We start from the raw sequence: 27,708 nt of genomic DNA on the forward strand, positions 1-27,708 counted from the left end.
GTATCACTCGCGCGGAGCAATATTGGTAACTGATCAGTTTGAGAGAGCTGCAGTGCAATGCCGCCAGAACGTCAAGGGACCTGACAGCGACGCACATCTCTATGTGAGAGCCCATCCACCATCAGCACTTACCAAATTTAATTGTTTGAAGTCTAGCGAGTGCGTTTTTTTTATTTTTTTTATTTTAAGGGGGGGTTGCTTTCTTCAAAGAGTCCTACTCTATTCTTTAACTTTTTTTAGCTGCTCGGACACTTCCTTATGGAACCACAACTATAACTTATTTCTTTGTCGCTCCTAATTGGGAGACCCAGACAATTGGGTGTATAGCTACTGCCTCCGGAGGCCACACAAAGTATTACACTTAAAAGTGTAAGGCCCCTCCCCTTCTGGCTATACACCCTCCCGTGGGATCACGGGCTCCTCAGTTTTCATGCTTTGTGCGAAGGAGGCACACATACACGCATAGCTCCACTGTTTAGTCAGCAGCAGCTGCTGACTATGTCGGATGGAAGAAAAGAGGGCCCATATGGGGCCCCCAGCATGCTCCCTTCTCACCCCACTTTTGTCGGCGGTGTTTGTTAAGGTTGAGGTACCCATTGCGGGTACAGAGGCTGGAGCCCACATGCTGCATCCTTCCCCATCCCCCTTAGGGCTCTGGGTGAAGTGGGATTTACCGGTCTCCAGGCACAGAGACCGTGCTCCGTCCACAGCCCCTGGGGAATCTGCTAAATATGGAGCGGAGTATCGTCAGGGACAGGGCCTTCGCTACGCCAAGGTACTCTGTGTCCCCGTACAGTCCGCACGCACACTGCAGCATTGCTGGGTGTGTTAGTGCGCCGGGGACAACAGCGCTGCGCGCTGGTGCCATTCCTATCTACAGCTTTGCTGAGAGGGGACATGTATTTGAAACTGCTGCGCGGCCGCTGTTGTCAGTTTTTCGCTGTGGCGCGGCTGGGACTTGTGGTGCGCCGGGGACTTCCGCGCTGGCCGTGCATATATCACGGCCGCGCTTATTACTCGAGTCCCCGGCTTTCTGCGGCCTAGTTTCGTTTCGTTCCCGCCCCCAGGCCTGCCAGTCAGGGGAAGGGCGGGACGCTGTATAGAACGTCAGCGCAGAGAGCTGGAGTCTGCTTTGCATACTCCAGCCCTCACACTGGGCACAGTGGGACGCCAGTTTCCCGCACTTTGTTTGAGGCACGCCCACGATCCCTCTCTTCACAGGACGCCGGCAGCCATTCCTGTGTGCAGTCTGAGCTGGAGAGAGGAGACTGGGAGACCCAGACACGGGATTCTGGTGCCCACACACCCGCTTTTCAGCGGGCGGTAAGCTGCCCGCAAGGGCTGACCCCACTGGTGCCGAAGTGTATATTGTATTTTATGCTTGCAGCTTTACATTGCACTGTACGGTCGCTGGGGATCCTCTGCTATATACCCTCCTAGATATTCTCAGAGGACACAACAGCATGTCGACCGCAAAAAGCAAAGGTGCCAAGGCACAGGCTTTCTATGCTGCTTGTACCGCTTGTGGGGCTGTTCTACCGGCAGGTTCCACTGACCCCCACTGTGTGCAGTGCTCTGCCCCTATGGCACTTGCTCGGCCGGGGCCTCTGTTGGAGGTGACCCAGGCAGAACCTCCTGTAAATACTGTCCAGGTGACAGGGACGGAGTTTGCAGTCTTTGCTGACAGATTGTCTGTGACTATGACTAAAATTCTTGAAACATTGCAGTCTAGACCAGTACCTCAGGCCATGGACACTGTTAACTCATTGCTCCCTGGTCCCCCTCAGTCGGAACAGCTCCGGGCTCCGGGGGTGTCCCATGCATCCCAGGGTGAAGGCTCTGACACGGACGACAGTCCCAGACAGCCTAAGCGAGCTCGCTATGAGCGGCCCTCGACTTCATCACACTGGTCAGGGTCCCAGCAGGAGGACTCTCTGTATGATGAGGCGGAGATAGCTGATCAGGATTCTGATCCTGAGACCGCTCTCAATTTGGATACACCAGATGGTGACGCCATAGTGAATGATCTTATAGCGTCCATCAATAAAATGTTGGACATTTCTCCCCCTGCTCCTCCTGTGGAGGAGACAGCTTCACAGCAGGAGAAATACCATTTCAGGTATCCCAAGCGTAAATTAAGTGTATTTCTGGACCACTCTGACTTTAGAGAGGCAATCCAGAAACACCACGCTTATCCGGATAAGCGTTTTTCCAAGCGGCTTAAGGATACACGTTATCCTTTTCCCCCAGACGTGGTCAAGGGCTGGACCCAGTGTCCCAAGGTGGATCCTCCGATCTCCAGGCTTGCAGCTAGATCCTTAGTTGCAGTGGAAGATGGGGCGGCACTTAAAGATGCCACTGACAGGCAGATGGATCTCTGGTTGAAATCCATCTATGAAGCTATCGGCGCGTCGTTTGCTCCAGCATTCGCAGCCGTATGGGCACTCCAAGCTATTTCAGCTGGTCTTACACAGATTGACACGGTCACACGTACATCTGCTCCGCAGGTGGCACCCTTAACCTCTCAAATGTCTGCATTTGCGTCTTACGCGATCAATGCTGTCCTAGACTCTACGAGCCGTACGGCAGTGGGGTCCGCCAACTCCGTAGTTTTACGCAGAGCCTTGTGGTTAAGAGAATGGAAGGCAGATTCTGCTTCCAAAAAGTGTTTAACCAGTTTGCCATTTTCTCGTGACCGACTGTTTGGGGAGCGCTTAGATGAAATCATTAAACACTCCAAGGGTAAAGATTCATCTTTACCTCAGCCCAGACAAAATAAACCCCAACAGAGGAGAGGACAGTCGGGGTTTCGGTCCTTTCGAGGCTCTGGCAGGTCCCAATTCTCCTCGTCCAAAAGGACTCAAAAGGATCAGAGGAGCTCAGATTCTTGGCGAACTCAGTCACGCCCAAAAAAGACAGCCGGAAGACCCGCTACCAAGGCGGCTTCCTCATGACTTTCGGCCTCCTCTCTCCGCATCCTCGGTCGGTGGCAGGCTCTCCCGCTTTGCCGACATTTGGCTGCCACAGGTCCAAGACCGTTGGGTGAGAGACATTCTGTCTCACGGGTACAGGATAGAGTTCAGCTCTCGTCCTCCAACTCGCTTCTTCAGAACTTCTCCACCTCCCGACCGAGCCGATGCTCTGCGGCTAGCGGTGTCCACTCTAAAAGCGGAAGGAGTGGTGACCCCCGTTCCTCTTCTGGAACAAGGTCACGGTTTTTACTCCAATTTGTTTGTGGTGCCAAAAAAGGACGGGTCTTTCCGTCCTGTTCTGGACCTAAAACTGCTCAACAAGCATGTGAAAACCAGGCGGTTCCGGATGGAATCCCTCCATTCCGTCATCGCCTCAATGTCTCAAGGAGATTTCCTAGCATCAATAGACATCAAAGATGCTTATCTCCACGTGCCGACTGCTCCAGAGCACCAGCGTTTTCTACGCTTCGTTATAGGAGACGAACACCTTCAGTTCGTAGCCCTGCCTTTCGGTTTGGCGACAGCTCCAAGGGTCTTCACCAAGGTCATGGCAGCAGTAGTAGCAGTCCTGCACTCTCAGGGTCACTCTGTGATCCCTTACTTGGACGATCTACTTGTCAAGGCACCCTCTCAAGAGGCATGCCAAAACAGCCTGAACGTTGCGCTGGAGACTCTCCAGAGTTTCGGGTGGATCATCAACTTTTCAAAGTCAAATCTCACCCCGACCCAATCGATAACATACCTTGGCATGGAGTTTCATACTCTCTCAGCGATAGTGATGCTTCCGCTGGACAAACAGCGTTCACTACAGACAGGGGTGCAATCTCTCCTTCAAGGCCAGTCACACCCCTTGAGACGCCTCATGCACTTCCTAGGGAAGATGGTAGCAGCAATGGAGGCAGTCCCTTTCGCGCAGTTTCATCTGCGTCCACTACAATGGGACATTCTCCGTCAATGGGACGGGAAGTCGACGTCCCTCGACAGGAACGTCTCCCTTTCTCAGGCGGCCAAGGAATCTCTTCAGTGGTGGCTTCTTCCCACCTCATTGTCAAAGGGAAAGTCCTTCCTACCCCCATCCTGGGCGGTGGTCACGACGGACGCGAGCCTGTCAGGGTGGGGAGCGGTTTTTCTCCACCACAGGGCTCAGGGTACGTGGACTCAGCAAGAGTCCACCCTTCAGATCAATGTTCTAGAAATCAGAGCAGTGTATCTTGCCCTACAAGCCTTCCAGCAGTGGCTGGAAGGCAAGCAGATCCGAATTCAGTCGGACAACTCCACAGCGGTAGCATACATCAACCACCAAGGTGGCACACGCAGTCGGCAAGCCTTCCAGGAAGTCCGACGGATTCTAACGTGGGTGGAAGACACGGCTTCCACCATTTCCGCAGTTCACATCCCAGGCGTGGAAAACTGGGAAGCAGACTTCCTCAGTCGCCAGGGTATGGATGCAGGGGAATGGTCCCTTCACCCGGACGTGTTTCAGGAGATCTGTCGCCGCTGGGGGATGCCGGACGTCGACCTGATGGCGTCACGGTACAACAACAAGGTCCCGGCTTTCCTGGCACGGTCTCACGATCACCGAGCTCTGGCGGCAGACGCCTTAGTTCAAGATTGGTCGCAATTCCGGCTACCTTATGTGTTCCCACCTCTGGCATTGTTACCCAGAGTGCTGCGCAAGATCAGGGCCGACTGCCGTCGCGCCATCCTCGTCGCTCCAGACTGGCCGAGGAGATCGTGGTACCCAGATCTGTGGCACCTCACGGTAGGCCAACCATGGGCACTACCAGAACGACCAGACTTGCTATCTCAAGGGCCGTTTTTCCACCTGAATTCTGCGGCCCTGAACCTGACTGTGTGGCCATTGAGTCCTGGATCCTAGCGTCTTCAGGATTATCTAGAAATGTTATTACCACCATGAGACAGGCTAGAAAACCATCCTCCGCCAAGATCTACCACAGGACGTGGAAGATATTCTTATCTTGGTGCGCGGCTCAGGGAGTTCCTCCCTGGCCTTTTGCATTGCCTACTTTTCTTTCCTTCCTGCAATCCGGGTTGGAAAAAGGTTTGTCGCTCAGCTCCCTTAAAGGACAAGTCTCAGCGCTATCTGTATTTTTTCAGAAACGCCTAGCACGACTTACTCAGGTGCGCACGTTCCTGCAAGGAGTTGGTCATATCGTCCCTCCTTACAAGCGGCCGTTAGAGCCCTGGGATCTGAACAAGGTTCTAATTGCTCTCCAGAAGCTGCCTTTCGAGCCTATGAAGGATGTTTCCCTTTCTCGTCTTTCACAGAAAGTGGCTTTTCTAGTAGCGGTCACGTCTCTTCGGAGAGTGTCCGAGCTAGCGGCGCTCTCATGCAAATCTCCCTTCCTGGTGTTTCACCAGGACAAGGTGGTTTTACGTCCGGTTCCTGAGTTTCTCCCTAAGGTGGTATCCCCCTTTCATCTCAATCAGGATGTCACATTACCTTCCTTGTGTCCTCATCCAGTTCATCAATTTGAGAAAGGTTTGCATTTGCTGGATCTGGTCAGAGCACTCAGGATCTACATTTCCCGCACGGCGCCCTTACGCCGCTCGGATGCACTCTTTGTCCTTGTCGCTGGTCAGCGTAAAGGGTCGCAAGCTTCCAAATCCACCCTGGCTCGGTGGATCAAGGAACCAATTCTTGAAACCTACCGTTCTGCGGGGCTTCCGGTTCCGTCAGGGCTGAAGGCCCATTCTACCAGAGCCGTGGGTGCGTCCTGGGCATTACGGCACCAGGCTACGGCTCAGCAGGTGTGCCAGGCGGCTACCTGGTCGAGTCTGCACACCTTTACCAAGCATTATCAGGTGCATACCTACGCTTCGGCGGACGCCAGCCTAGGTAGACAAGTCCTTCAGGCGGCGGTTGCCCACCTGTAGGACAGGGCTGTTTGACGGCCCTATCACGAGGTATTCTTTTACCCACCCAGGGACTGCTTTTGGACGTCCCAATTGTCTGGGTCTCCCAATTAGGAGCGACAAAGAAGAAGGGAATTTTGTTTACTTAACGTAAATTCCTTTTCTTCTAGCTCCAATTGGGAGACCCAGCACCCGCCCTGTTTTCTTAGGGATTTTTGGTTTTTTCGAGTACACATGTTGTTCATGTTGAATGGTTTCAGTTCTCCGATGTTTCTTCGGATTGAATTTGTCTTTAAACCTGTTATTGGCTTTCCTCCTTCTTGCTTTTGCACTAAAACTGAGGAGCCCGTGATCCCACGGGAGGGTGTATAGCCAGAAGGGGAGGGGCCTTACACTTTTAAGTGTAATACTTTGTGTGGCCTCCGGAGGCAGTAGCTATACACCCAATTGTCTGGGTCTCCCAATTGGAGCTAGAAGAAAAGGAATTTACGGTAAGTAAACAAAATTCCCTTCTTTTGAAGTAGGGCTTATGCGGGCATCACACGGGACGTTAAATCGTGCGATCGCATAAGCGATTGCACCCGCACTCGTTTGTGCGTCATGGCACACAAAATCGTTAACCCCCCGTCACACGCACTTACCTCGCGGGTGACGTCGCTGTGGGCGGCGAACATCCTCTTCCTGAAGGGGGAGGGACGTTCTGCGTCACAGCGACGTCACATGGCAGCTGGGAAATAGAAGCGGAACATCCCGCCCACCTCCTTCTTCCGCATTGCCGGCGGGACGCAGCTAAGCTGTGTTCGTCACTCCCGGGGTGTCACACGGAGCGATGTGTGCTGCCACGGGAGCGACGAACAACCGGAGCACAGAAGGAGGAACGAGATTATGAAAATGAACGATGTGTCAACGATGAACGACAAGGTGAGTATTTCTGCTCGTTCATAGGTGTCACATGGTACGATATCTCTGACGATGCCGGATGTGCGTCACTAACGACGTGACACCGACGACATATCGCCAGATACAGTGCCTACAAGTAGTATTCAACCCCCTGCAGATTTAGCAGGTTTGATAAGATGCAAATAAGTTAGAGCCTGCAAACTTCAAACAAGAGCAGGATTTATTAACAGATGCATAAATCTTACAAACCAACAAGTTATGTTGCTCAGTTAAATTTTAATAAATTTTCAACATAAAAGTGTGGGTCAATTATTATTCAACCCCTAGGTTTAATATTTTGTGGAATAACCCTTGTTTGCAATTACAGCTAATAATCGTCTTTTATAAGACCTGATCAGGCCGGCACAGGTCTCTGGAGTTATCTTGGCCCACTCCTCCATGCAGATCTTCTCCAAGTTATCTAGGTTCTTTGGATGTCTCATGTGGACTTTAATCTTGAGCTCCTTCCACAAGTTTTCAATTGGGTTAAGGTCAGGAGACTGACTAGGACACTGCAACACCTTGATTTTTTTCCCTCTTGAACCAGGCCTTGGTTTTCTTGGCTGTGTGCTTTGGGTCGTTGTCTTGTTGGAAGATGAAATGACGACCCATCTTCAGATCCTTGATGGAGGAGCGGAAGTTCTTGGCCAAAATCTTCAGGTAGGCCGTGCTATCCATCTTCCCATGGATGCGGACCAGATGGCAAGGCCCCTTGGCTGAGAAACAGCCCCACAGCATGATGCTGCCAGCACCATGCTTGACTGTAGGGATGGTATTCTTGGGGTCGTATGCAGTGCCATCCAGTCTCCAAACGTCACATGTGTGGTTGGCACCAAAGATCTCGATCTTGGTCTCATCAGACCAGAGAACCTTGAACCAGTCTGTCTCAGAGTCCTCCAAGTGATCATGAGCAAACTGTAGACGAGCCTTGACATGACCCTTTGAAAGTAAAGGTACCTTATGGGCTCGTCTGGAACGGAGACCATTGCGGTGGAGTACGTTACTTATGGTATTGACTGAAACCAATGTCCCCACTGCCATGAGATCTTCCCAGAGCTCTTTCCTTGTTGTCCTTGGGTTAGCCTTGACTCTTCGGACAAGCCTGGCCTCGGCACGGGTGGAAACTTTCAAAGGCTGTCCAGGCCGTGGAAGGCTAACAGTAGTTCCATAAGCCTTCCACTTCCGGATGATGCTCCCAACAGTGGAGACAGGTAGACCCAACTCCTTGGAAAGGGTTTTGTACCCCTTGCCAGCCTTGTGACCCTCCACGATCTTGTCTCTGATGGCCTTGGAATGCTCCTTTGTCTTTCCCATGTTGACCATGTATGAGTGCTGTTCACAAGTTTGGGGAGGGTCTTAATTAGTCAGAAAAGGCTGGAAAAAGAGATAATTAATCCAAACATGTGAAGCTCATTGTTCTTTGCGCCTGAAATACTTCTTAATACTTTAGGGGAACCAAACAGAATTCTGGTGGTTTGAGGGGTTGAATAATAAATGACCCTCTGAATAAACTTTTCACAATTTAAAAAAAAAAATAAAAAAATAAATAACATTATTTTTTGCTGCAGTGCATTTCACACTTCCAGGCTGATCTACAGTCCAAATGTCACAATGCCAAGTTAATTCCGAATGTGTAAACCTGCTAAATCTGCAGGGGGTTGAATACTACTTGTAGGCACTGTATATCGTACCGTGTGACGCCCGCATTATACTTTAAGCATACTCAAAAAAGCCCCCAAAATCCTACTAGGGCTTATTTTCAGGGAAACTGTATATGGCCTACTACTACTCTACTGCAAACGGGACTGCAAGGGATTCGTTACTGTTTTTGCATCAAATAAAAGAGAGTTGGTTGTTTCAGGAAAAGTGAAACTTTAAAGCCCCTAAAAAATATTATACTCGTAGCTACATGAAGTCTCTTCAGCAAACAGCTAATCTTATCCAGGAAAGGACTGCACAGAAGGATTCAAGAATATGGAAAATTATTTTTGTAAAAAAAGAATTACTCAGATCAGTTTTGAGGAATATGTGTGGTGGCCACTGCAGAAGAAATGTGGTATTGCGTGGTACACATTCAAATGGATAATACATGTAATAGCATGGCCTCGCTGACTCCTCCAGTACAAGAGTCATTCATTGCGGCAGCTTTTTCCTCTGGCTAGTAGAAGGGGGTTCTGAGCAGGGGATTATGAGACAACCCTTTTCATTTTCTGCCTAGAGGTGTTAAAACTAAATTGTGAAAACCTATGCTTGGTATTACAATGTAAATGCTTAGTGATGATTGATTGCAGCTATGTTTGCAATCAGGGGCTTCTACTTCTAGCTTTGTGATTGTAACTGGCCAATGTCACGTTGCGTTATAGGAGCACCTGTTATTCTGGCATCGTACATGTACAGATACAGTAGACTGGGTGAAGAGTTTATTTGGAATGGTCCATATCACAAGGTTCTCACAAACTTTGATCAGTGTCTCCCGAATTATTACTTGGGTGAGAAATTATACATTTTCCATAATTGCTATTTAAAGCCTATCTGACTTTTAACACACTAACTTGTTGAAAAGCATTGTCGTGCTGCCCTTATCTCCCATGACAAGTTAAAACTGTTATTAGAACACATACCTGTCTAATATATCCAGATCTGTCCAATTCTCATACTCAATCACCATTTACTCTGGAAGGTTGAACTAGATGGACCTACCTTTTTCAGCCTATAGAAGCTGGAATCTCCCAACATGCACTGTCTGCCATTGTCCAATGACTTGCCTGTCCTAAACTGAAAGCTTGCCCTTATGCAGTTTGACAGACAGGAAAATGAGAGGAGATAAAAAAAACTTGTCAGCTCTTCCTTTGTCTAGGCAAAGACCGGCTCCCACTTCCTGTAGAGGGGCAAAGACCGGCTCCCACTTCCTGTAGAGGGGCAAAGACCGGCTCCCACTTCCTGTAGAGGGGCAAAGACCGGCTCCCACTTCCTGTAGAGGGGCAAAGACCGGCTCCCACTTCCTGTAGAGGGGCAAAGACCGGCTCCCACTTCCTGTAGAGGGGCAAAGACCGGCTCCCACTTCCTGTAGAGGGGCAAAGACCGGCTCCCACTTCCTGTAGAGGGGCAAAGACCGGCTCCCACTTCCTGTAGAGGGGCAAAGACCGGCTCCCACTTCCTGTAGAGGGGCAAAGACCGGCTCCCACTTCCTGTAGAGGGGCAAAGACCGGCTCCCACTTCCTGTAGAGGGGCAAAGACCGGCTCCCACTTCCTGTAGAGGGGCAAAGACCGGCTCCCACTTCCTGTAGAGGGGCAAAGACCGGCTCCCACTTCCTGTAGAGGGGCAAAGACCGGCTCCCACTTCCTGTAGAGGGGCAAAGACCGGCTCCCACTTCCTGTAGAGGGGCAAAGACCGGCTCCCACTTCCTGTAGAGGGGCAAAGACCGGCTCCCACTTCCTGTAACTTCCTGTAGAGGGGCAAAGACCCACCTCACTTTCTGTAGAGAGAGAGAGACACTTCATTTAGAGAGAATGTACCCATGTTTTATAAAAAAATACTCCTGGCAGTATATTCACTTGCACCAACGTCTAATTCTTCCTGTAATGTAATAGTTAACTTTGTACGACATTTTCTAAAACTATTTCAGATTTCTTTTCCAGGCTCAGAAGAAATCTTCAGCCACTTGCATTCGGAGAAACAGGACTCCAAAGGTGATGGGGAGCTACAGTAGCGTCCAGTTCTGCGGGATACCCCCAGGAAAAGGACCCCATACTGTAGGCTGCACTGACATGATGACCGACCACACCATTCAGGTACAACATATAACATTCTTCGTTCCTTTTAAAACAAATATATTTTTTTATTTTCTATAATTAGTTATTACTACCCACTAAGGATCTACCATATTGAAGAATATATAATTTGGATGTTACACTGGTTCAGGGAGCAGAAAAGGGAACACTGCACTCCAATCCCAATACGAGGTGCTCAAGTAGGGTTATACCCCTTTATACCATAGTGAAAAGAACGCTGCACTTTTTTTCAAATTGCATTATAGAGTTGTTTTGTTGATTGCTAGGCAATCCAGAAATGTGACATTTCGGCCAAATATGACCTTTCTCAAACATCTGCTTGAATAAGGTAATCGGAATGTAGAAGAGAAGCATAATGATTAGTGGTATGGCTGCATATTTAGGAGGCGCTCCGCCTCTCACCAGAGCAGTGAAGTCTCCTGCAATCGGATGTTTCAATAGGTCATATAAGACGTGAATAGAGCCTCAGGTAGATGCTCTTTCCAGTTGTGTCCTTATTTATGTATATAGTGGCGGACATCAGCGGAACCTGAAAAATCCCATTGATTAAGAGGGGCTTTGTTTGTTTTTCTTCATCGTTCCTTATGGGAGCCCCAGACAATGGGTGTATAGCTTCTGCCTCCGGAGGACACACAAAGTACTACACTCAAACGTGTAGCTCCTCCCTCCTAGCATATACACCCCCTGGTAGCCAGTCATAGCCAGTTTCAATGCTTTGTGTTCAGGAGGTCACACACACACATGCATTCTCTGATTTTTGATTATTTTTTTTTTATTTCAAAGATTTGGAAGAAAAGCGGGTCCAGTCTGGACTCCCGGCATGTCCCTTCTCACCCCACTGTGTCGGCGGTGCTGTTAAGGTTGACTTTATAAGGCTGGAGCCTTCACATGCCGCGCTCCTTCAACATCCTCTGAGAGGCTCTGGTTTGAAGTGGGAGCCATCTCGGTTCTCACTGCTTTGCAGGAGACCGGTCTCCATCCGCAGCCCTGTTCAGGATCCTGTCGGAAGGAGCGTTTAACCCCTCTCCAGGGACATGGCCCTGCGTCACAAAGCTAAGTATTGAGACGTTTTTACCGCTGAAAGTGATCCTTCCAGGGGTCCCTTGTACTTTATTTATTGGGGACAGTATGTTATATCACTGTGTTAACATTTCCGGCCGGTTCCCCAGTTTTCACTGGAGAACCGCGCCGACGGTGCCTGCACGCTGGCCGCATTCTTAAATCTAGGCCCCGGCTTCGCCTGAGGCCTAGTTTCGATTCTCCACCCCTGCATGTCAGTCAGTGCAGAGGGACAGCGTGGCTCCGCCCAGCGGCTGTTCAGCATAGGGAGCGGACACTCCTCACTGAGGAAGGATTCCCTCCCCTGTATACTTCATTTGCCCGCTCTCAGAGTAGGCCCCGCCCCCTCTCCTCGCTCCGGTCGCCATTTTCTCAGCGTTCTCTGTGTCTGCATAGGCTTAGAGATACCTCATTGTGACAAATGGGGGCCTGGGCTGGGGGACTGGAGGGCACAGTAATGTATGTTAAACTGTCTGGCTAGCCACAACCTCCGGTTGTGCAGCTGCTTATATTCTCTGTTTATATACTCTGCTGGGGGTCGTTCTGGAGATGCATTCTCTCACAGAGCCCCCACTTCTGCAGCATGTCTCACATCAGAGCAAGGCTGCAAGGCTGTTTTTCTTAATATGCATAAACACAGTGATTCCTCAGCCTGGAGGGTCCCTCCAGCTGCTCCGGCTCTGGTGGTGCTGAGCATGCATTAGCCCCCTTCTCAGGGCGCTTCTGCTGCTACGGCTCGCTCAGCAAAGCTCTCAGAGGACTCTTCATCTGGCTCAGACCCCGTCCTCCTAAAAGGAGACGCAGGGTCCCCTGTCCTTCCCCGTCCCGCAGCTCTGATTCACGAGCTGACTCACTGGACAAAGAGGATGTCCTTACTGGGGGCTCGGAGTCCGAAGGTGATGCAGATGCTAATGATTTGATTGCGTCCATCATATTTGTACTGGACCTCAATCCGCCTATATCAGGGGAGTATCCCCCCTCTGGCAGACAGACATCAGTATACCTTAAAGAGAACAAGGAGTGTGTTTCTTAACCACTCCAGTTTTCAGCCCACTGTGACCAAGCCCAGAGCCTGTCCTGACAGACGCTCCCATTAAAGCGTGGTTCTGATGACTTTTTCCCCCTTCCACCAGAGGTGGTCAAGGAGTGGGCTCATTCACCAAGGGTGGTCCCTCCGGTGTCTAGTGTTTCAGCCCGGATAGTTGTATCAGTGGCTGACGGCACCTTCCTAAGGATCCACTGTACATTACTTCGGTACTGGACCTCAACCCGCCAGTATCAGAGGAGCAACCCTCTCTGGCACAAAGGGGCACCAGTTTACCTTGCCTAAGAGAACAACGCGTGTGTTCCTTAACCACTCCAGTTTTTCAGGCCACTGCGACCAAGCCCAGGGTCTGTTCTGGCAAACGCTTCCCAAAAAGCGTGGTGCTGAGGACGGTTTTCCCCTTCCACCAGAGGTGGTCAAGGAGTGGGCTCATTCACCAAAGGTGGTCCCTCCGGTGTTTAGTCTCTCAGCCCGGGCCGTTGTACCAGTGGCTGATGGCTCCTCACTTACGGCTTTGCTGTCCGACAGGTTGTCCTTCTGGCCAAATCTGTATGGAGGCGGCAGGGGCCACGTTCTCCCCAGCTTTTGCAGCAGTGTGGGCTTTCAAGTCCATCTCTGCTTCTCTAGAGGAGATGTATTCCCTCACAGGGAATCTATGCCCGAAATGGTTGCCTTAACTTCCAGACTTCAGTCTTTTTCATCCTATGCCTTATCTGCCATGCTGGAGACTCTCACCGCTCTGCGGTAGCCTCGGCTAATTTCCTCGCTATCCGCAGGCTCCTGTGGCTTCGGAAGTGGAAGGCGGATGCTTCTATAGAAGTTCCTTGCTGGGCTCCCTTTTGCTGGGACCAGACTATTCGGGAACAACTGGATGAAATTACTAAGGAAGCTCTTGGCGGGAAGAGTTCTTCCATGCCATAAACCTAAACCAGGAACCCTGTCCAGGGCAGGAATCAGTCGAGGTTTCGTTCCTTTCGTTCCTCCATCTGATCGTTCTCTAAGCCCTCGGCCTCGTCCACTAGCTCAGCCAAGGATCGTAAACCCAAATGACGCACGAAGCCGCGTCCTCAGAAGACCGCAGGAGATGCTGCCACTAAGTCAGCCTCCTACTGGCTATCTGGCCACGCCAGCAACGTCCTTGGTTGGTGGCAGGCTCTCCCATTTTGGCGACGTATGTTTTTAACACGTCTCCGATCGGTGGGTGCGAGATACCATCTCCCACGGCTACAGGATAGGATTCTATCCAGCCCGCCAAACAGATTTTTTCTGTCAACTCCCCCCTGCTCTAAGGCCGCCGCCTCTCACAGGCTGGGGCATTCTTACAGGCCACTGGAGTAATTGTACCGGTTCCCGACTGGGAACGGTTCTGAGATTTCTGCTTAAATCTATTCCTAGTTCCCGAGGAGGGCGGTGCCTTCCGACCTGGATCTCAAGCTTCTCAAGCATGTTCAGGTGCGGCATTTTCGCATGGAGTCTCTGCGGTCAATCGTTGACCTAAAGAGATTCCCTAGCATCCATCGACATCAGAGATGCCTATCTGCATGTGCCAATCTCAGTTCCAACCAGCGTTGGCTACGTTTTGCAATCAGAGTGGTCCTATTCGTGGTTCTTCCCTTGGGGTTAGCCACGGCCCCTCGAGTATTCTCAAAGTCGGGGCAGCTGTGATTGCGGTCCTGCATCCCTAGGGGTTGGCAGCGATCCTTTTATCCTAGACAGCCTTCTAGTCTGGGCTTCATCCAGTGCAGACTGTTAGCGGAGTGCCTCGCTCACTCTCGCCACTCTGACCAATTCGGGTGGTTTGTCTTCTGTCCAAGTCCACTCTGACTTCGACCCAGAAGTTCACATACCCAGGGACGCAACTCGAGACTCTGTCGGCACTTGTGAAGCTGCCCTTAGTCAAACAGCAGTCCCTCCGCTGGCGGTCGACGTCGTTCCATCAGGCACCTAATACAGGTGCTGGATCAGTTGGTGGTGTCAACGGAAGCGATTCCCTTGCCCAGTTCCATCTGCGTCCTCTGCGGCTGGATATTTTCCACTGTTGGAACAAGCGGACTCCCTCCTTCCACGGAGTGGTGGCTTCGCCACAGACCAGGGGCTCGTTTCACTGGTGGCTTCGGCCCCTCTGTCTCAGGGACGCTCCTTCCTGGCTCCGTCCCGGGTGATCCTCACCAAGATGCTAGTCTATCCGGCTGGGGAGCAGTATATCTCCACCTTGGAGCGCAGGGCACTTGGACTCTGTCCGAATCAGCCCTCTGGATCGATGTGCTGGAATTCAGAGCTGTGTTTCTAGCTCTCCAAGCCTTTCGCCATCTGTTGACGGCCAGGCACATTCGAGTCCAGTCAGACAACGCTACAGCGTTTGCCTACATCAACCTCCAGGGCGGGACATCACTGTTGGAGGTTCATCGCATTCTTCTGTGGACGGAGGACTCCTAGTCCACCATATCCGCAGCCCACATCCCAGATGTGGAAAACTGGGAGGCAGATTGTCTCAGCCGTCAAACCGTGGCTCCACGATCCTCAGGTTTTTGCGGCAGACGCACTGGTTCAAGTTTGGTCCCAGCTTCGTCTGTCTTATGTGTTTCACCCTCTAGTTCTTGCCCAGAGTCCTGCGCAAGATCAGAAAGGAGGGCCGTCGGGTCATTCTCATTACTCCAGACTGACCCAGGCAGGTTTGGTACCCTGACCTGCTCCGTCTGTCCGTAGAGGTGCCATGGCATCTCCCGGACTGTTCCTCTCACGAGGTCAGTCTTTTCCGCCAGAATCTGCGGCTCTCAGATTGACGGCGTGGCTTTTGAGTCATGGATCTTGACAACTTCTGGTATCCCTCCTGAAGTCATCTCCACTATGACTCGAGCTCGGAAGTATCCTTTGGCCTTTTGGCCTTGCTGACCCTCCTGTTCCTTCTACAGTCTGGTCTGCAGCTAGGACTATCCCTCAATTCCCTTAAGGGACAGGTCTCGGCTCTGTCAGTGTTGTACCAGCGGCGTATTGCCCGGCTACCTCAGGTGCGTTCCTTCATGCAGGGCGCATCTCACCTCATTCCGCCTTACCGGCGGCCTTTGGAGCCCTGGGACCTTAATTCGGTCCTCACGTTTTTGGAAACCCCCCTTTGAGCCTCTTAGGGAGGTTTCTTTGTTTAGTTTTTCATAGAAAGTGGTCTTTCTAGTGGCCATTACTTCCCTCAAGTGAGTCTCTGTTTTGGCTGCACTCTCTTCGGAGTCCCCCCTTTTTGGTTTTTCATCAAGACAGGGTGGTTCTCCGCCCGACTCCGGATTTTCTCCCTAAGGTGGTTGCTGCTTCCACCTTAACCGGGGCATTTTCCCTGCCTTCCTTTTGTCCGGCTCCTATTCATCGCCTTGAAGAGGCGTTGCATACTCTGGATCTGGTGCGGGTGCTCCGGATCTATGTGTCTCGCACCGCTGTTCCTAGGCGGTGCACCTCTCTTTTGTGCTGACCACTGGTCAGCGTAAGGGCCTCTCGGCATTTAAGCCGACCCTGGCTCGTTGGTTTAGGTCGGCCATTTCCGATACCTACCAGTGTACTCAAGTGCCTCTCCCGTCGGGAATCAAGGCACACTTGACCAGAGCTGTTGGTGCCTCTTAGGCTTCAGGCCTAGGCCACGGCTCAGCAGGTCTGTCAGACTGCCACTTGGTCTAGTTTGCATACCTTTTCGTAGCACTACCAAGTGCATGCTCATGCTTCGGCAGATGCGAGCTTGGGCAGACGCATCCTTCAGGCGGCTGTCGCCCATTTGTGAAGTTAGGTTTCGCCTACTTCTCAGTTTCTGTTTATTTCCCACCCATGGACTGCTTTGGAACGTCCCATTGTCTGGGTCTCCCATAAGGAACGATGAAGAAAAAGAGAATTTTGTTTACTTACCGTAAATTCTTTTTCTTATAGTTCCGACATGGGAGACCCAGCACCCTCCCTGTTGCCTGTTGGCAGGTTTCTTGTTCCGTGTGTTATCACCGGCTGTTGTTGTAGACAGAGATTCCGGTTATTCCGGGTTTTACTCTATCTCTACTTGTGGGTGGATGTCCTCCTTCAGCTTTTGCACTAAACTGGCTAGGACTGGCTACCAGGGGGTGTATATGCTAGGAGGGAGGAGCTACACGTTTGAGTGTAGTACTTTGTGTGTCCTCCGGAGGCAGAAGCTATACACCCATTGTCTGGGTCTCCCATGTCGGAACTATAAGAAAAAGAATTTACGGTAAGTAAACAAAATTCTCTTTTTTGTCATCATACCAGACAAACTAGTGCCACGTATTGGATGTAGCAATCTTAAAAGTTAGTATTGTCCCTTTTTAAAGAGCCGTGACTATAGTTGAGCGGATCGGCTATAGAGAGAGAGAGAGAGAGAGAGAGAGGAAAAAAAAAATATACAGTTAGGTCCAGAAATATTTGGACAGTGACACAATTTTCGCGAGTTGGGCTCTGCATGCCACCACATTGGATTTGAAATGAAACCTCTACAACAGAATTCAAGTGCAGATTGTAACGTTTAATTTGAAGGTTTTAACAAAAATATCTGATAGAAATTGTAGGAATTGTACACATTTCTTTACAAACACTCCACATTTTAGGAGGTCAAAAGTAATTGGACAAATAAACCAAACCCAAACAAAATATTTTTATTTTCAATATTTTGTTGCGAATCCTTTGGAGGCAATCACTGCCTTAAGTCTGGAACCCATGGACATCACCAAACGCTGGGTTTCCTCCTTCTTAATGCTTTGCCAGGCCTTTACAGCTGCAGCCTTCAGGTCTTGCTTGTTTGTGGGTCTTTCCGTCTTAAGTCTGGATTTGAGCAAGTGAAATGCATGCTCAATTGGGTTAAGATCTGGTGATTGACTTGGCCATTGCAGAATGTTCCACTTTTTTGCACTCATGAACTCCTGGGTAGCTTTGGCTGTATGCTTGGGGTCATTGTCCATCTGTACTATGAAGCGCTGTCCGATCAACTTTGCGGCATTTGGCTGACTCTGGGCTGAAAGTATATCCCGGTACACTTCAGAATTCATCCGACTACTCTTGTCTGCTGTTATGTCATCAATAAACACAAGTGACCCAGTGCCATTGAAAGCCATGCATGCCCATGCCATCACGTTGCCTCCACCATGTTTTACAGAGGATGTGGTGTGCCGTGGATCATGTGCCGTTCCCTTTCTTCTCCAAACTTTTTTCTTCCCATCATTCTGGTACAGGTTGATCTTTGTCTCATCTGTCCATAGAATACTTTTCCAGAACTGAGCTGGCTTCATGAGGTGTTTTTCAGCAAATTTAACTCTGGTCTGTCTATTTTTGGAATTGATGAATGGTTTGCATCTAGATGTGAACCGTTTGTATTTACTTTCATGGAGTCTTCTCTTTACTGTTGACTTAGAGACAGATACACCTTTTGTAAACAGCTAAAATAACAAAACTTGTGTCACTGTCCAAATATTTCTGGACCTAACTGTATATATGTGTGTATATATATATTATAATTTCTGGATCGTGCACGTGTGCGGACCCGGATTTTGCAGATCCGGGTCCGCTGAACCCTAGCCGTGACACATGACTTAGAATAAGAAGCCGAACCAGACACTCCATTTGCAAACACGTTTCAGACTTAGACCACCCATCGCAACCCTCTCAGCCAGGCAAATGGGAGCTCCTGCTTTGCACTGATGAAGAGCAAACGCGCTGAAACATATGTCTGCAAATGGAATGTCTGGTTTGGTTTCCCATCCTAAGTCAAGGCTCTTTAAAAGGTTGATATTGACTTTTAAGCAGGCTTTACACGCTATGATATTTCTAGCAATTGCTAGCGATATCGTACGCAAAAGCACCTGCCCCCGTCGTGCATGTGATATCATGTGATCGCTGCCGCAGCGAACAGTCAATACGGCAGCTTCACATGCACTTACCTGCCCTGCAACGTCGCTGTGACTGCCGAACAATCCCTCCCTCAAGGGGGAGGTACGTTCGGCGTCACTGCGACGTCACTAAGCGGCCGGCCAATCAAAGCGGAGGGGCGGAGATGAGCGGGTGGGACGCAGGTAAGGTGAGGTTCCTCGCTCCTGCGGTGTCACACACAGCGATGTGTGGTGCTGCAGGAACAACGAACAACATCTATAAACAACCATTAACAATTTTTGGTTTTAGGATGACCTCTCCATGGTGAACGATTTTCACCACTTTGGAGAACGTTTAAGGTCGCTGGTAAGTGTTACACGCTGCGATAACGTTAATGACGCCGGATGTGCGTCACTAACGACGTGACCCCGACGATAAAACATTAACGATATCGTAGCGAGTAAAGCCCCCTTTTAGGATCGCTACTTCCAATAAGTAGCACTAGAGTTCCTCTTCTTTCCTTCTGAAGAGGCTATTTATATATTTATATATTTAATTTCCCAGTGGAGCCTTGCATGGCCTAGAAGTTGTTGTTTCTTTTTTTAAAGTGGTGGAAAAAAAACCATCCTTGATAGTAATAAATACAGTAAAAACGAAATCACAAAAAACAATGTCGGATGCACTTGTAATTTGCTTCCTCGTACATTATACGGTAATATGAATGATGCCATTCAAATCTACAACTCGGCAAGGAAAAAAAGCAAGACCCCATTCAGCTGTGTAGACAGAAGAATAGAATTGTAAATCTTGACCAGAAGAGGAAAAAAATGAAAAATTAATAGATAAAAAGTTAATTTTGTCATGTGCTCCTTTTCCTCTATGTGCACACCTTACAAATATACTATGTTATTGCAGGTGTCTAGTCATGCGTTTCACTTACATAATCTATTTAATCAATTATCATGTAATTAATTTACTACTTATAATAATGGAACAAGGAAGAGAATTACGACAGAGGCCACATGCCAATGAGACAAAAATAATGACCTGTACTTAGAAGCATGTGAAAAAAGTGACTTTACATATCTATACATACCTATTGTGTAGTACATTGTGTATTATGTGCTATGTAGCCTCGCCTTTAAAAACACCATAAACTTGTTTACAATGACTTAGTTTTTCTTTTTTAGAGCAGATCTGCTCCAAAATCCTTCTGTAATAAAAATAAACCACTTTGGATATCATCCGAGTGCTGTCCGATGTATGGGTACGGGTGACATGGCTCTCGCAGACAATCGCATCTGGATGAGAAAAAAGCTGACCATCTGCTCTCCCCTCATTGAATAACATTGGTTTGAGTGCAATTTGAGATTTTGTCGTATTGCACTCGTCCGATTCATACGCTCATTTGAGAGTACCCTAACAGTCAATACCTTCCATGACTGAAGCAAACTCATTTCCTGAACCCATTAGATTAGCTGCTTTCTTCCAAAACTGAGTGCATATTGTGTGCGTGGTATTGTAGCACATCCCAGTTTAACTCAATGGAGCTAAGCTGCCATCAGACATGACCTCTAGACAGGTGTGGTGCTTTTTCAGGAAGAAAGTATCTTGGCTGATTGAGCTAGGGCCAATAAATTATCGATGTTGGCTGCACACAGTAATGTGCCTGCGAATACGAGTGCTCTAAGGCCGGTTTCACACTTGCATTGAACAGCATCCGTTGCTATCTGCCGCCTTGAGGAATTACGGTAAACGTTGCAGGAAACTGTTTTATTCCTCATAGACTTTTTTATAAGCTACGAATAGCAACGGATGGCCTTGCGTTGCATCAGTCAGTCGATGCTGAGTTGCATCCACCTAGCGGATGGAACGCTGCATGTAGCGTTTTCCTGCGCTTGGCGGAGTGTCAAAAAACGCAACCTGCAGGATTCCGTCGGCGTCCGTTGTTTTTATAATGGACGCCTATGGTGGCGGATTCCGTTAGAATCCGTCATTTGACGGATTTCGTTAACGCAACCATCTTTACACAATTGTGCATGCCCAGTTGTGTAAAGTCCAGAATAAAAAACTATAACTGATTGCATTATTTTGTACGATCCCTTGCATCCGTTGTGCCACTACATGCAACGCATCCGTTCACACAACTCAGTGCAACGGATGCCGTTCAACGCAAGTGTGAAACCGGCCTTTACATGCTGCGACATCGCTAGCCATCTCGTTAGCGATGTGTAAAATGACCTATGTGCGATCTCGAAAGATCGTACTTGCGATCTAGAATTTAACATCGCTAACGAGATCGCTAGCGATGTCGCAGCATGTAAAGTACCCTTTAGGCTATGTGCCTGTCGCGGGCGGGAAGGACGCCGTCGCTCGCTGCTGCGCTCTCGCTAACGCTTGGGTCCGGCGCTGTTGCGATGGTGGACTCCTCGCCCGAGAGTGAAAGGGGGGTAGTTTGGTTTGGGGATTTAGTCCGTGACGCCACCCACGGGTTGTGGTGAAGGTGGGCACCAACGCTGCTGATGACGGGGATCCCGGGAGCGATGACAGGGAGCAGCTGGGATGTTGTTTTCCCCCTCTGTGGGTAGGGGTTGGTGGTCCCGGGGCCCGGTGAGGTGACGGGAAGGCAGGGTTGGTGAGATGCAGGGTCGCGGGGGCAGCGCGGCACGGTGCCGGATGGCACGGTGGTACTCACTCAGCCAGAAATGTACGCAAAGTCTCTGGTAAACCAAACGGCTGGCTGGACGGGTCCCGCAGCCGGCTGCTGTAGCTTCTCCCGGACGGTTGGTTGTGGCTGCCTTTCCCTGCACCTTTATGTATATTCGGTCTCGATGGGTTCCCACCGGTAACCCGCTACCCGGCGTATATATGTGCCGGAGGAGCCCTTTTGCCCGCAGGCTCTGGCCCTCGGAAGTCTAGCCTTGGCGGTAGCTGTGTTTCCTTCTGCTGGTCGGACGGTTGCCTTCTATCGGGACTTAGCTGCTAGGAAACCCCTGGGGTTCCGGTCACTGACGGATTTGACCTTTAACGGCGACTCCAAGCCTGGTCGGGGTCCGCAGGCCCTGCCTGTGTGTGCTGGCTTCACTTCGCTCCCCGGTTCGGTACCGGCGGGCCACCGCCCGACCCCGGTCCTACGGTTCTGCGTTGATTCGCCTCTCCTGCAGACGGCCACCACCGTCTGCCAACCTTGCTCTTAGTGCCCGGGCCACACACCCGGACACGGTCAGTCTGCTCCTCCACTACCACTTCACTCCTCCACTTCCCTAACTGTTCTCTACTCTCTTTCTTTCTCTCTCTCTCTCTCTCTCTCTCTCTGACTTCCTTTTCCCGCCTCCAGGACTGTGAACTCCTCAGTGGGTGGGGCCAACCGCCTGGCTCCACCCCACCTGGTGTGGACATCAGCTCCTGGAGGGAGGCAACAAGGATTTTGTGTCTGGCTGATGTGCCTATCTTGGGGTGGGGGTGTGTGTTGCAGTACCTTTGACGACCTGGCTAGTCCAGGGCGCCACATTCCCCCTTGGTTAAATGCAGACCGTCCGCGGGCTGCCCGTCCACCACCGGTTTTTATTTTTTTAACTGAAAAGATATAAAAACAACAACAGTATGCATTTCAAATCTTCCCTTACGGGAGGCAGGTCACTTAAACGTTGCAAACACATATATATACATTTTTAATAACAACGGACGGACGGCTTCCGCTCTCCCACCCAAGCAACCTAGCCCTGATGCTGCCCCTAAGAAGTGGGCAGCACCCCTTGACCCCAGTCCAGGCTGCCCGAGCGGGAAGGGGTACGGTGTCTCGCACCCGACGGTCACTTCAGGGGACCCCACGTCCAGGGGGACCCCTGACCCCCAGAGGATCGCCACCGGTTGCGGTAGTGGCGGGCCTGGGCCATCTCTTTCCTCCAGGCCCATCCTCCAAACCTGCCTCTCCGGAGCGGCAGCAGAAACATCCCACAACTTTTTACAATCCCACCAGTTCGTGGGTGCCTTGCTAGTTCTCAGGCATGTCCATGAAGAGTTCTTCATGCCAACGGCAACAAAGGGTCCCCACGGGGACAACTTGCCGGCAACGGCCGGGTCAATCACGGTGTCAATCAGGTCATTCTCTCGGTTTGATTAGTCTTATCATTCTCTTATAACGGTGCTGATGGTCCCAACGGGGACAACGGTGCAACGGAGGGACCGCTGCCTATTCCACCTCTTCCTCTGAGGTGGTCTCATCCCCCAACAGGGCAAACATACGGTAATAGTTCCAGTGGGAGAGGGCTGCCCGGTATCCGTTCCCACCGCCGCGTGGGACATAGAAAGCTACTGGCGCATTGCCGTCAGGGAGGCTCTCACCCGCTTCCTCGGACTCAGAGACCGGTTCTGTATCAGGGCCGGAGCTATCACTATCGGTCTCCTCCTGGGCAGGCATCCCCTCTTGGGCTGGGCAGACGGCCGGGGCCCCACTTCCTTCCATGTCAGGCAAATCACCTCCAACGGTAGCATCCGGGCTTACAGCCGTCTCCGTTTCCCCGACCTTCGGTCCTCCTGAGACCAGCACTCCGGGCCCTGCCGCTATAGTACGGGACAGCGGGCCAGGTAGGTCAGCACTGGCAGCCCCCACGGGGGATGGCAAGGACGGTACTTGGGCCAGGATCAGACCCGGCCTCCCAGCCGCAGCGGCCGGTCCCTATGGGACATGGAGGCGTGGGTCACTCACCAGATCCATCACGTCGACTCCCATTTCGTGCATTTGGGCGATCCCTACCAGCGCCTCCACCTCGGTGGTCCACTGGTCCGCCATGAGGCGTATCCGATTCCGATGGCGTTGGTTAGACTCTGTGACTCGGGCCCTCATCCACGCCACAGTCCCGGGCGCAGGCGGCTGGTCTTTCGGCTGTACAGGTGGAGTGGACATAGTGCCGCGGCTTCAGGATTCCAGGAACGATGTTAGCACGGAGTCCTGGCGTCCCCGTTTTCTACAGCCTCGGCTACATGCGGCCGGAGGACGCCATCCTTCCCCCCTTCGTCTTTTCTCGGCACCTCCTCTTCAGGGGCGGGGCTTCGGCTTTCGCGCCTCCACTGCTCGAGAAGACGCTCGAGCGGGAAAATCTTCGCGCCCAAGATGGCGGATTCTGAAATTTTTTGGCCGGACACCGCCGGCGGGACACAAGGCGCACCTCTACCAGCCAGTAGAACGGTAAGATCCTGTTCGTGACGCAAAGTTGTCGCAGGCGGGGAGGACACCGTCGCTCGCTGCTGCGCTCTCGCTAACGCTCGGGTCCGGCGCTGTTGCGATGGCTGCTCGGTGGCTGAGCGGTGGGCCGGATCCGGGGACTCGAGCGGCGCTCCTCGCCCGTGAGTGAAAGGGGGGGTAGTTTGGTTTGGGGATTTAGTCCGTGACGCCACCCACGGGTTGTGGTGAAGGTGGGCACCACCGCTGCTGATGACTGGGATCCCGGGAGCGATGACATGGAGCAGCTGGGATGTTGTTTTCCCCCTCCGTGGGTAGGGGTTGGTGGTCCCGGGGCCCGGTGAGGTGACGGGAAGGCAGGGTTGGTGAGGTGCAGGGTCACGGGGGCAGCGTGGCACTGGGGCAGCGTGGCGCGGTGCCGGATGGCACAGTGGTACTCACTCAGCCAGAAATGTACGCAAAGTCTCTGGTAAACCAAACGGCTGGCTGGACGGGTCCCGCAGCCGGCTGCTGTAGCTTCTCCCGGACGGTTGGTGGTGGCTGCCTTTCCCTGCACCTTTGTGTATATTCGGTCCCGATGGGTTCCCACTGGTAACCCGCTCCCCAGCGTATATATGTGCCGGAGGAGCCCTTTTGCTCGCAGGCTCTGGCCCTCGGAATTCTAGCCTTGGCGGTAGCTGTTTCCTTCTGCTGGTCGGATGGTTGCCTTCTATCGGGACTTAGCTGCTAGGAAACCCCTGGGGTTCCGGTCACTGACGGATTTGATCTTTAACGGCGACTCCAAGCCTGGTCGGGGTCCGCGGGCCCTGCCTGTGTGTGCTGGCTTAACTTCGCTCCCCGGTTCGGTACTGGCGGGCCACCGCCCGACCCCGGTCCTACGGTTCCGCGTTGATTCGCCTCTCCTGCAGACGGCCACCACCGTCTGCCAACCTTGCTCTTAGTGCCCAGGCCACACACCCGGACTCGGTCAGTCTGCTCCTCCACTACCACTTCACTCCTCCACTTCCCTAACTGTTCTCTACTCTCTTTTTCTCTCTCTCTCTGACTTCCTTTTCCCGCCTCCAGGACTGTAAACTCCTCAGTGGGTGGGGCCAACCGCCTGGCTCCACCCCACCTGGTGTGGACATCAGCCCCTGGAGGGAGGCAACAAGGATTTTGTGTCTGGCTGATGTGCCTATCTCGGGGTGGGGGTGTGTGTTGCAGTACCTGTGACGACCTGGCTAGTCCAGGGCGCCACATGCCCATGGGGAGAGTGTCCTGCGGTTATATCCGCAGGAGCTGGCAGAAATCCGCAGCACAACTTTTGTCTGTTTACATACTGCACTTGTACAGCGGAATGGCCTGCGGATATGCTGCGGTGTACTGCATTGAGGATACAGTACCATGGCTTCGGCACTGCATCCTCAATGCAGAACAAGCGCTGGCGTGATTGGGGCATTCATACTTGCCTCCATCATGCAGCACGTCACTTTCCGGCCGTATCTGTGCACTGTGCAGGAGAAGGTGGGCGGGGCCTGCACTAGCTCTGGCTGTCACATGACTGAAGCTCGTGCAGGCCCCGCCCACCTCCTCCTTCCTGCTCCTAGCTCCACTGCGCTCCAGTCTGTACTGCTGCTATCAAGGCAGGTAAGTATGGGACCCTGCGGAGAAATCCGCAGGAATAATTCACATGCTGCAGATTTTTCCGCAGGGAAATTCGCATTATTTCCGCTGCGTAAAAAAACGCAGCATGGGCACAGCGCTCCCCAAATGCCATAGACATGGCTGGGGACTCGCTGTACTGCCGATTTTTGAAAAATCCGCGGAATTTCCACGAAAAAATCACGGCAAATTCCGCAAATTTTCCGCAACGTGGGCACATAGCCTAAGGGGTCAGATTTGTATTAAAGTTAATTTGTCCCCAGATACATACATTAATAAATCTTCTAGAGCTGATGAGGCTGGTTTTCTTATTTAGATAATTCGTGTCTGACTATATAATCCTGAAAGTAAAAGCAAAATGTGACCTAAGAGAGCTACATTTTTTTTGTTTTAATATTGGGCAGAAAAACTTCCAAAAACGATTATGCGGTCCATCATTCATATATGCATTTAAACAGCAAGTGTTTTTTGTTTTTTTTTTAAACATTATTTTTTTTAATATGTGCAGATTGCATTGTATAATCTGGTGACTGGTTCACTTTAACAATCGTTCTGTCTTCATACTGTTTTTTTTTTTTTTATGGAGCTCATTTATGGACACATTCAAATGGGTCCAGGTGACCTGTATGTTGTCAATCTAAATTAGGCCTGGAGAAAAGTTCAAATAGGGTTGAAAACAAATGCATTAGCTATGGTGGTGACACTGATTGTTGGTGCTTCTGCCTCTTTGCCCACAGGGAAGCTTTCTGCGGTTATTTTACCCATGTGTGGATAGTGACGAGTATGAAGAGGCCGTGTGGATCCCAAGGAGAGAGTACTACCTGGGAATGGCAGACACGTTAAATCTCAACCGTACGATGGTGGATTTTATCTTCAGTTACTATTTTGGTAGGTTTTACTAGAAACTATTTGTGTTCTGTTACTTCTTGTCCTAGGACACGACATTCTTCAGTTTTAGTAGTCCAGCCTAAAAATAACAGGCTGCAGCAGCCCAAAATTGTCGCATCCATTAGATGCAATAAGCACGGCTCTTTACCCGGCTCTTTCCGACTGCCCTGGTGCGGTGGCATTCGGGGTAATATAAGAGGATAATGGCAGCCCACAGCTGTCACTAAGCTCTAGATTAGTAATGGCAGGCGTCTATGAGTTCCCCCCATCATTAATCTGTAAGTGAAAGTAAATAAACATGAACATCAAAAAAATCCTTTATTTGGAATAAAAGTTTAAAAAAATACCCTCTTTCACCACTTTAGTAAAGGGAACTAATTATCAGGATTTTCGTATGCAAGCTAAAGCCAGTGCTATACTGGAGCTATCAGGCTGCTTATCTACATATCATTAGTGATCAGCTCTGATGTTTAAGGCCACTTTACACGCTGCAACATATCTAGCGATAGCACCCACCCCTGTCGTTTGTGCATCACGGGCAATTCGCTGCCCGTGGCGAACAATATCGCAGGTAAGCGTCACACGAACTTACCTTTCTAACGACGTCGCTGTGGGCGGTGAACAAACTCTTTTTTTAAAGGGGGCAGTTCATACACCGTCACAGCGACCTCACACAGCAGGCCACCAATAGAAGCGGAGGGGCGGAGAGCAGCCGCAAGAACGACACTCCCACCTCGTTGCCGGAGGAAGCAGGAAAGCTGTTGTTCGTCGTTCCCGGGATGACACACTCAACGTTGTGTGCTGCCTCAGGAACGACGAACAACCTGTGTCCATAACGAGCAACTATATTTTGAAAATGAACGACGTGTCAACAATAAACGATTTGGTGAGTATTTGGGATAGTTAGCGGTCGCTCGTAAGTGTCACACACAACGAGGTCGCTAATGAGGCCGGATGTGCGTCATGAATTCCTTGACCCAGAGATATCTCGTTAGCGATGAGGCTGTTTGTAAAGCGGCCTTTAGGCTATCAAATCCAAGAAAGTAAACTTTAAAAAAAATTTCTTGAGTGGCAGTTCCAACGGAGCAGATAATATTTGGGTGGGTGGTCATATGGATTCCCGCCCCCCTGCCGCCTGTTCCTCCCTCTCTCTGTTCTCTATGCTAATGTTAATATTCATCTTTTTTTGTCACTAAGATGGCGTTGGAGTTGGCGCCTGCACATAGTGCTTATCTCCGGTGCCAACTTTCTGAAGATCCTGGTGTCCTGGGGCGGTACGGTGTTCTAAGCCATCATGGTGTCCTGGGGCGGCCCGGTGTCCTCTTCTGCAGCTAATTGCTACGATCAGCTGTTCTCCATTCCTATTGTGACCGCGCGCACTCCCGCGGTCACAACGAGAGCTGAAGAAACAAGGGCGCATGAGTCGCCCTCTCAGCCGCAAGACTAGAATAATGGGGAGTAACACCATCTTC

The 27,708-nt window shown here is 50.8% G+C and overlaps 1 protein-coding gene across 4 annotated transcripts in view; it reads left to right on the plus strand.

Annotated features, from left to right (window-relative positions):
* PLA2G7 (phospholipase A2 group VII) overlaps positions 1 to 27,708 on the plus strand; it is a 111,135-nt gene that overhangs the window by 42,636 nt on the left and 40,791 nt on the right. For 2 of the 4 annotated variants that reach the window (XM_075338814.1, XM_075338813.1), the window contains exons 2-3: positions 10,428 to 10,580; positions 26,086 to 26,236. In XM_075338814.1, coding sequence (XP_075194929.1) covers positions 10,482 to 10,580; positions 26,086 to 26,236 — 250 coding nt within the window. In that variant the 5' untranslated portion in view covers positions 10,428 to 10,481. Of the gene's footprint in view, positions 1 to 9,151; positions 9,278 to 10,414; positions 10,581 to 26,085; positions 26,237 to 27,708 lie in introns of all 4 variants that reach the window. The other 2 variants (XM_075338812.1, XM_075338815.1) reach the window with 2 other exon arrangements.

Source organism: Anomaloglossus baeobatrachus, chromosome 3 (genome assembly GCF_048569485.1).
Source record: "Anomaloglossus baeobatrachus isolate aAnoBae1 chromosome 3, aAnoBae1.hap1, whole genome shotgun sequence".
Lineage (NCBI taxonomy): Eukaryota > Metazoa > Chordata > Amphibia > Anura > Aromobatidae > Anomaloglossus > Anomaloglossus baeobatrachus.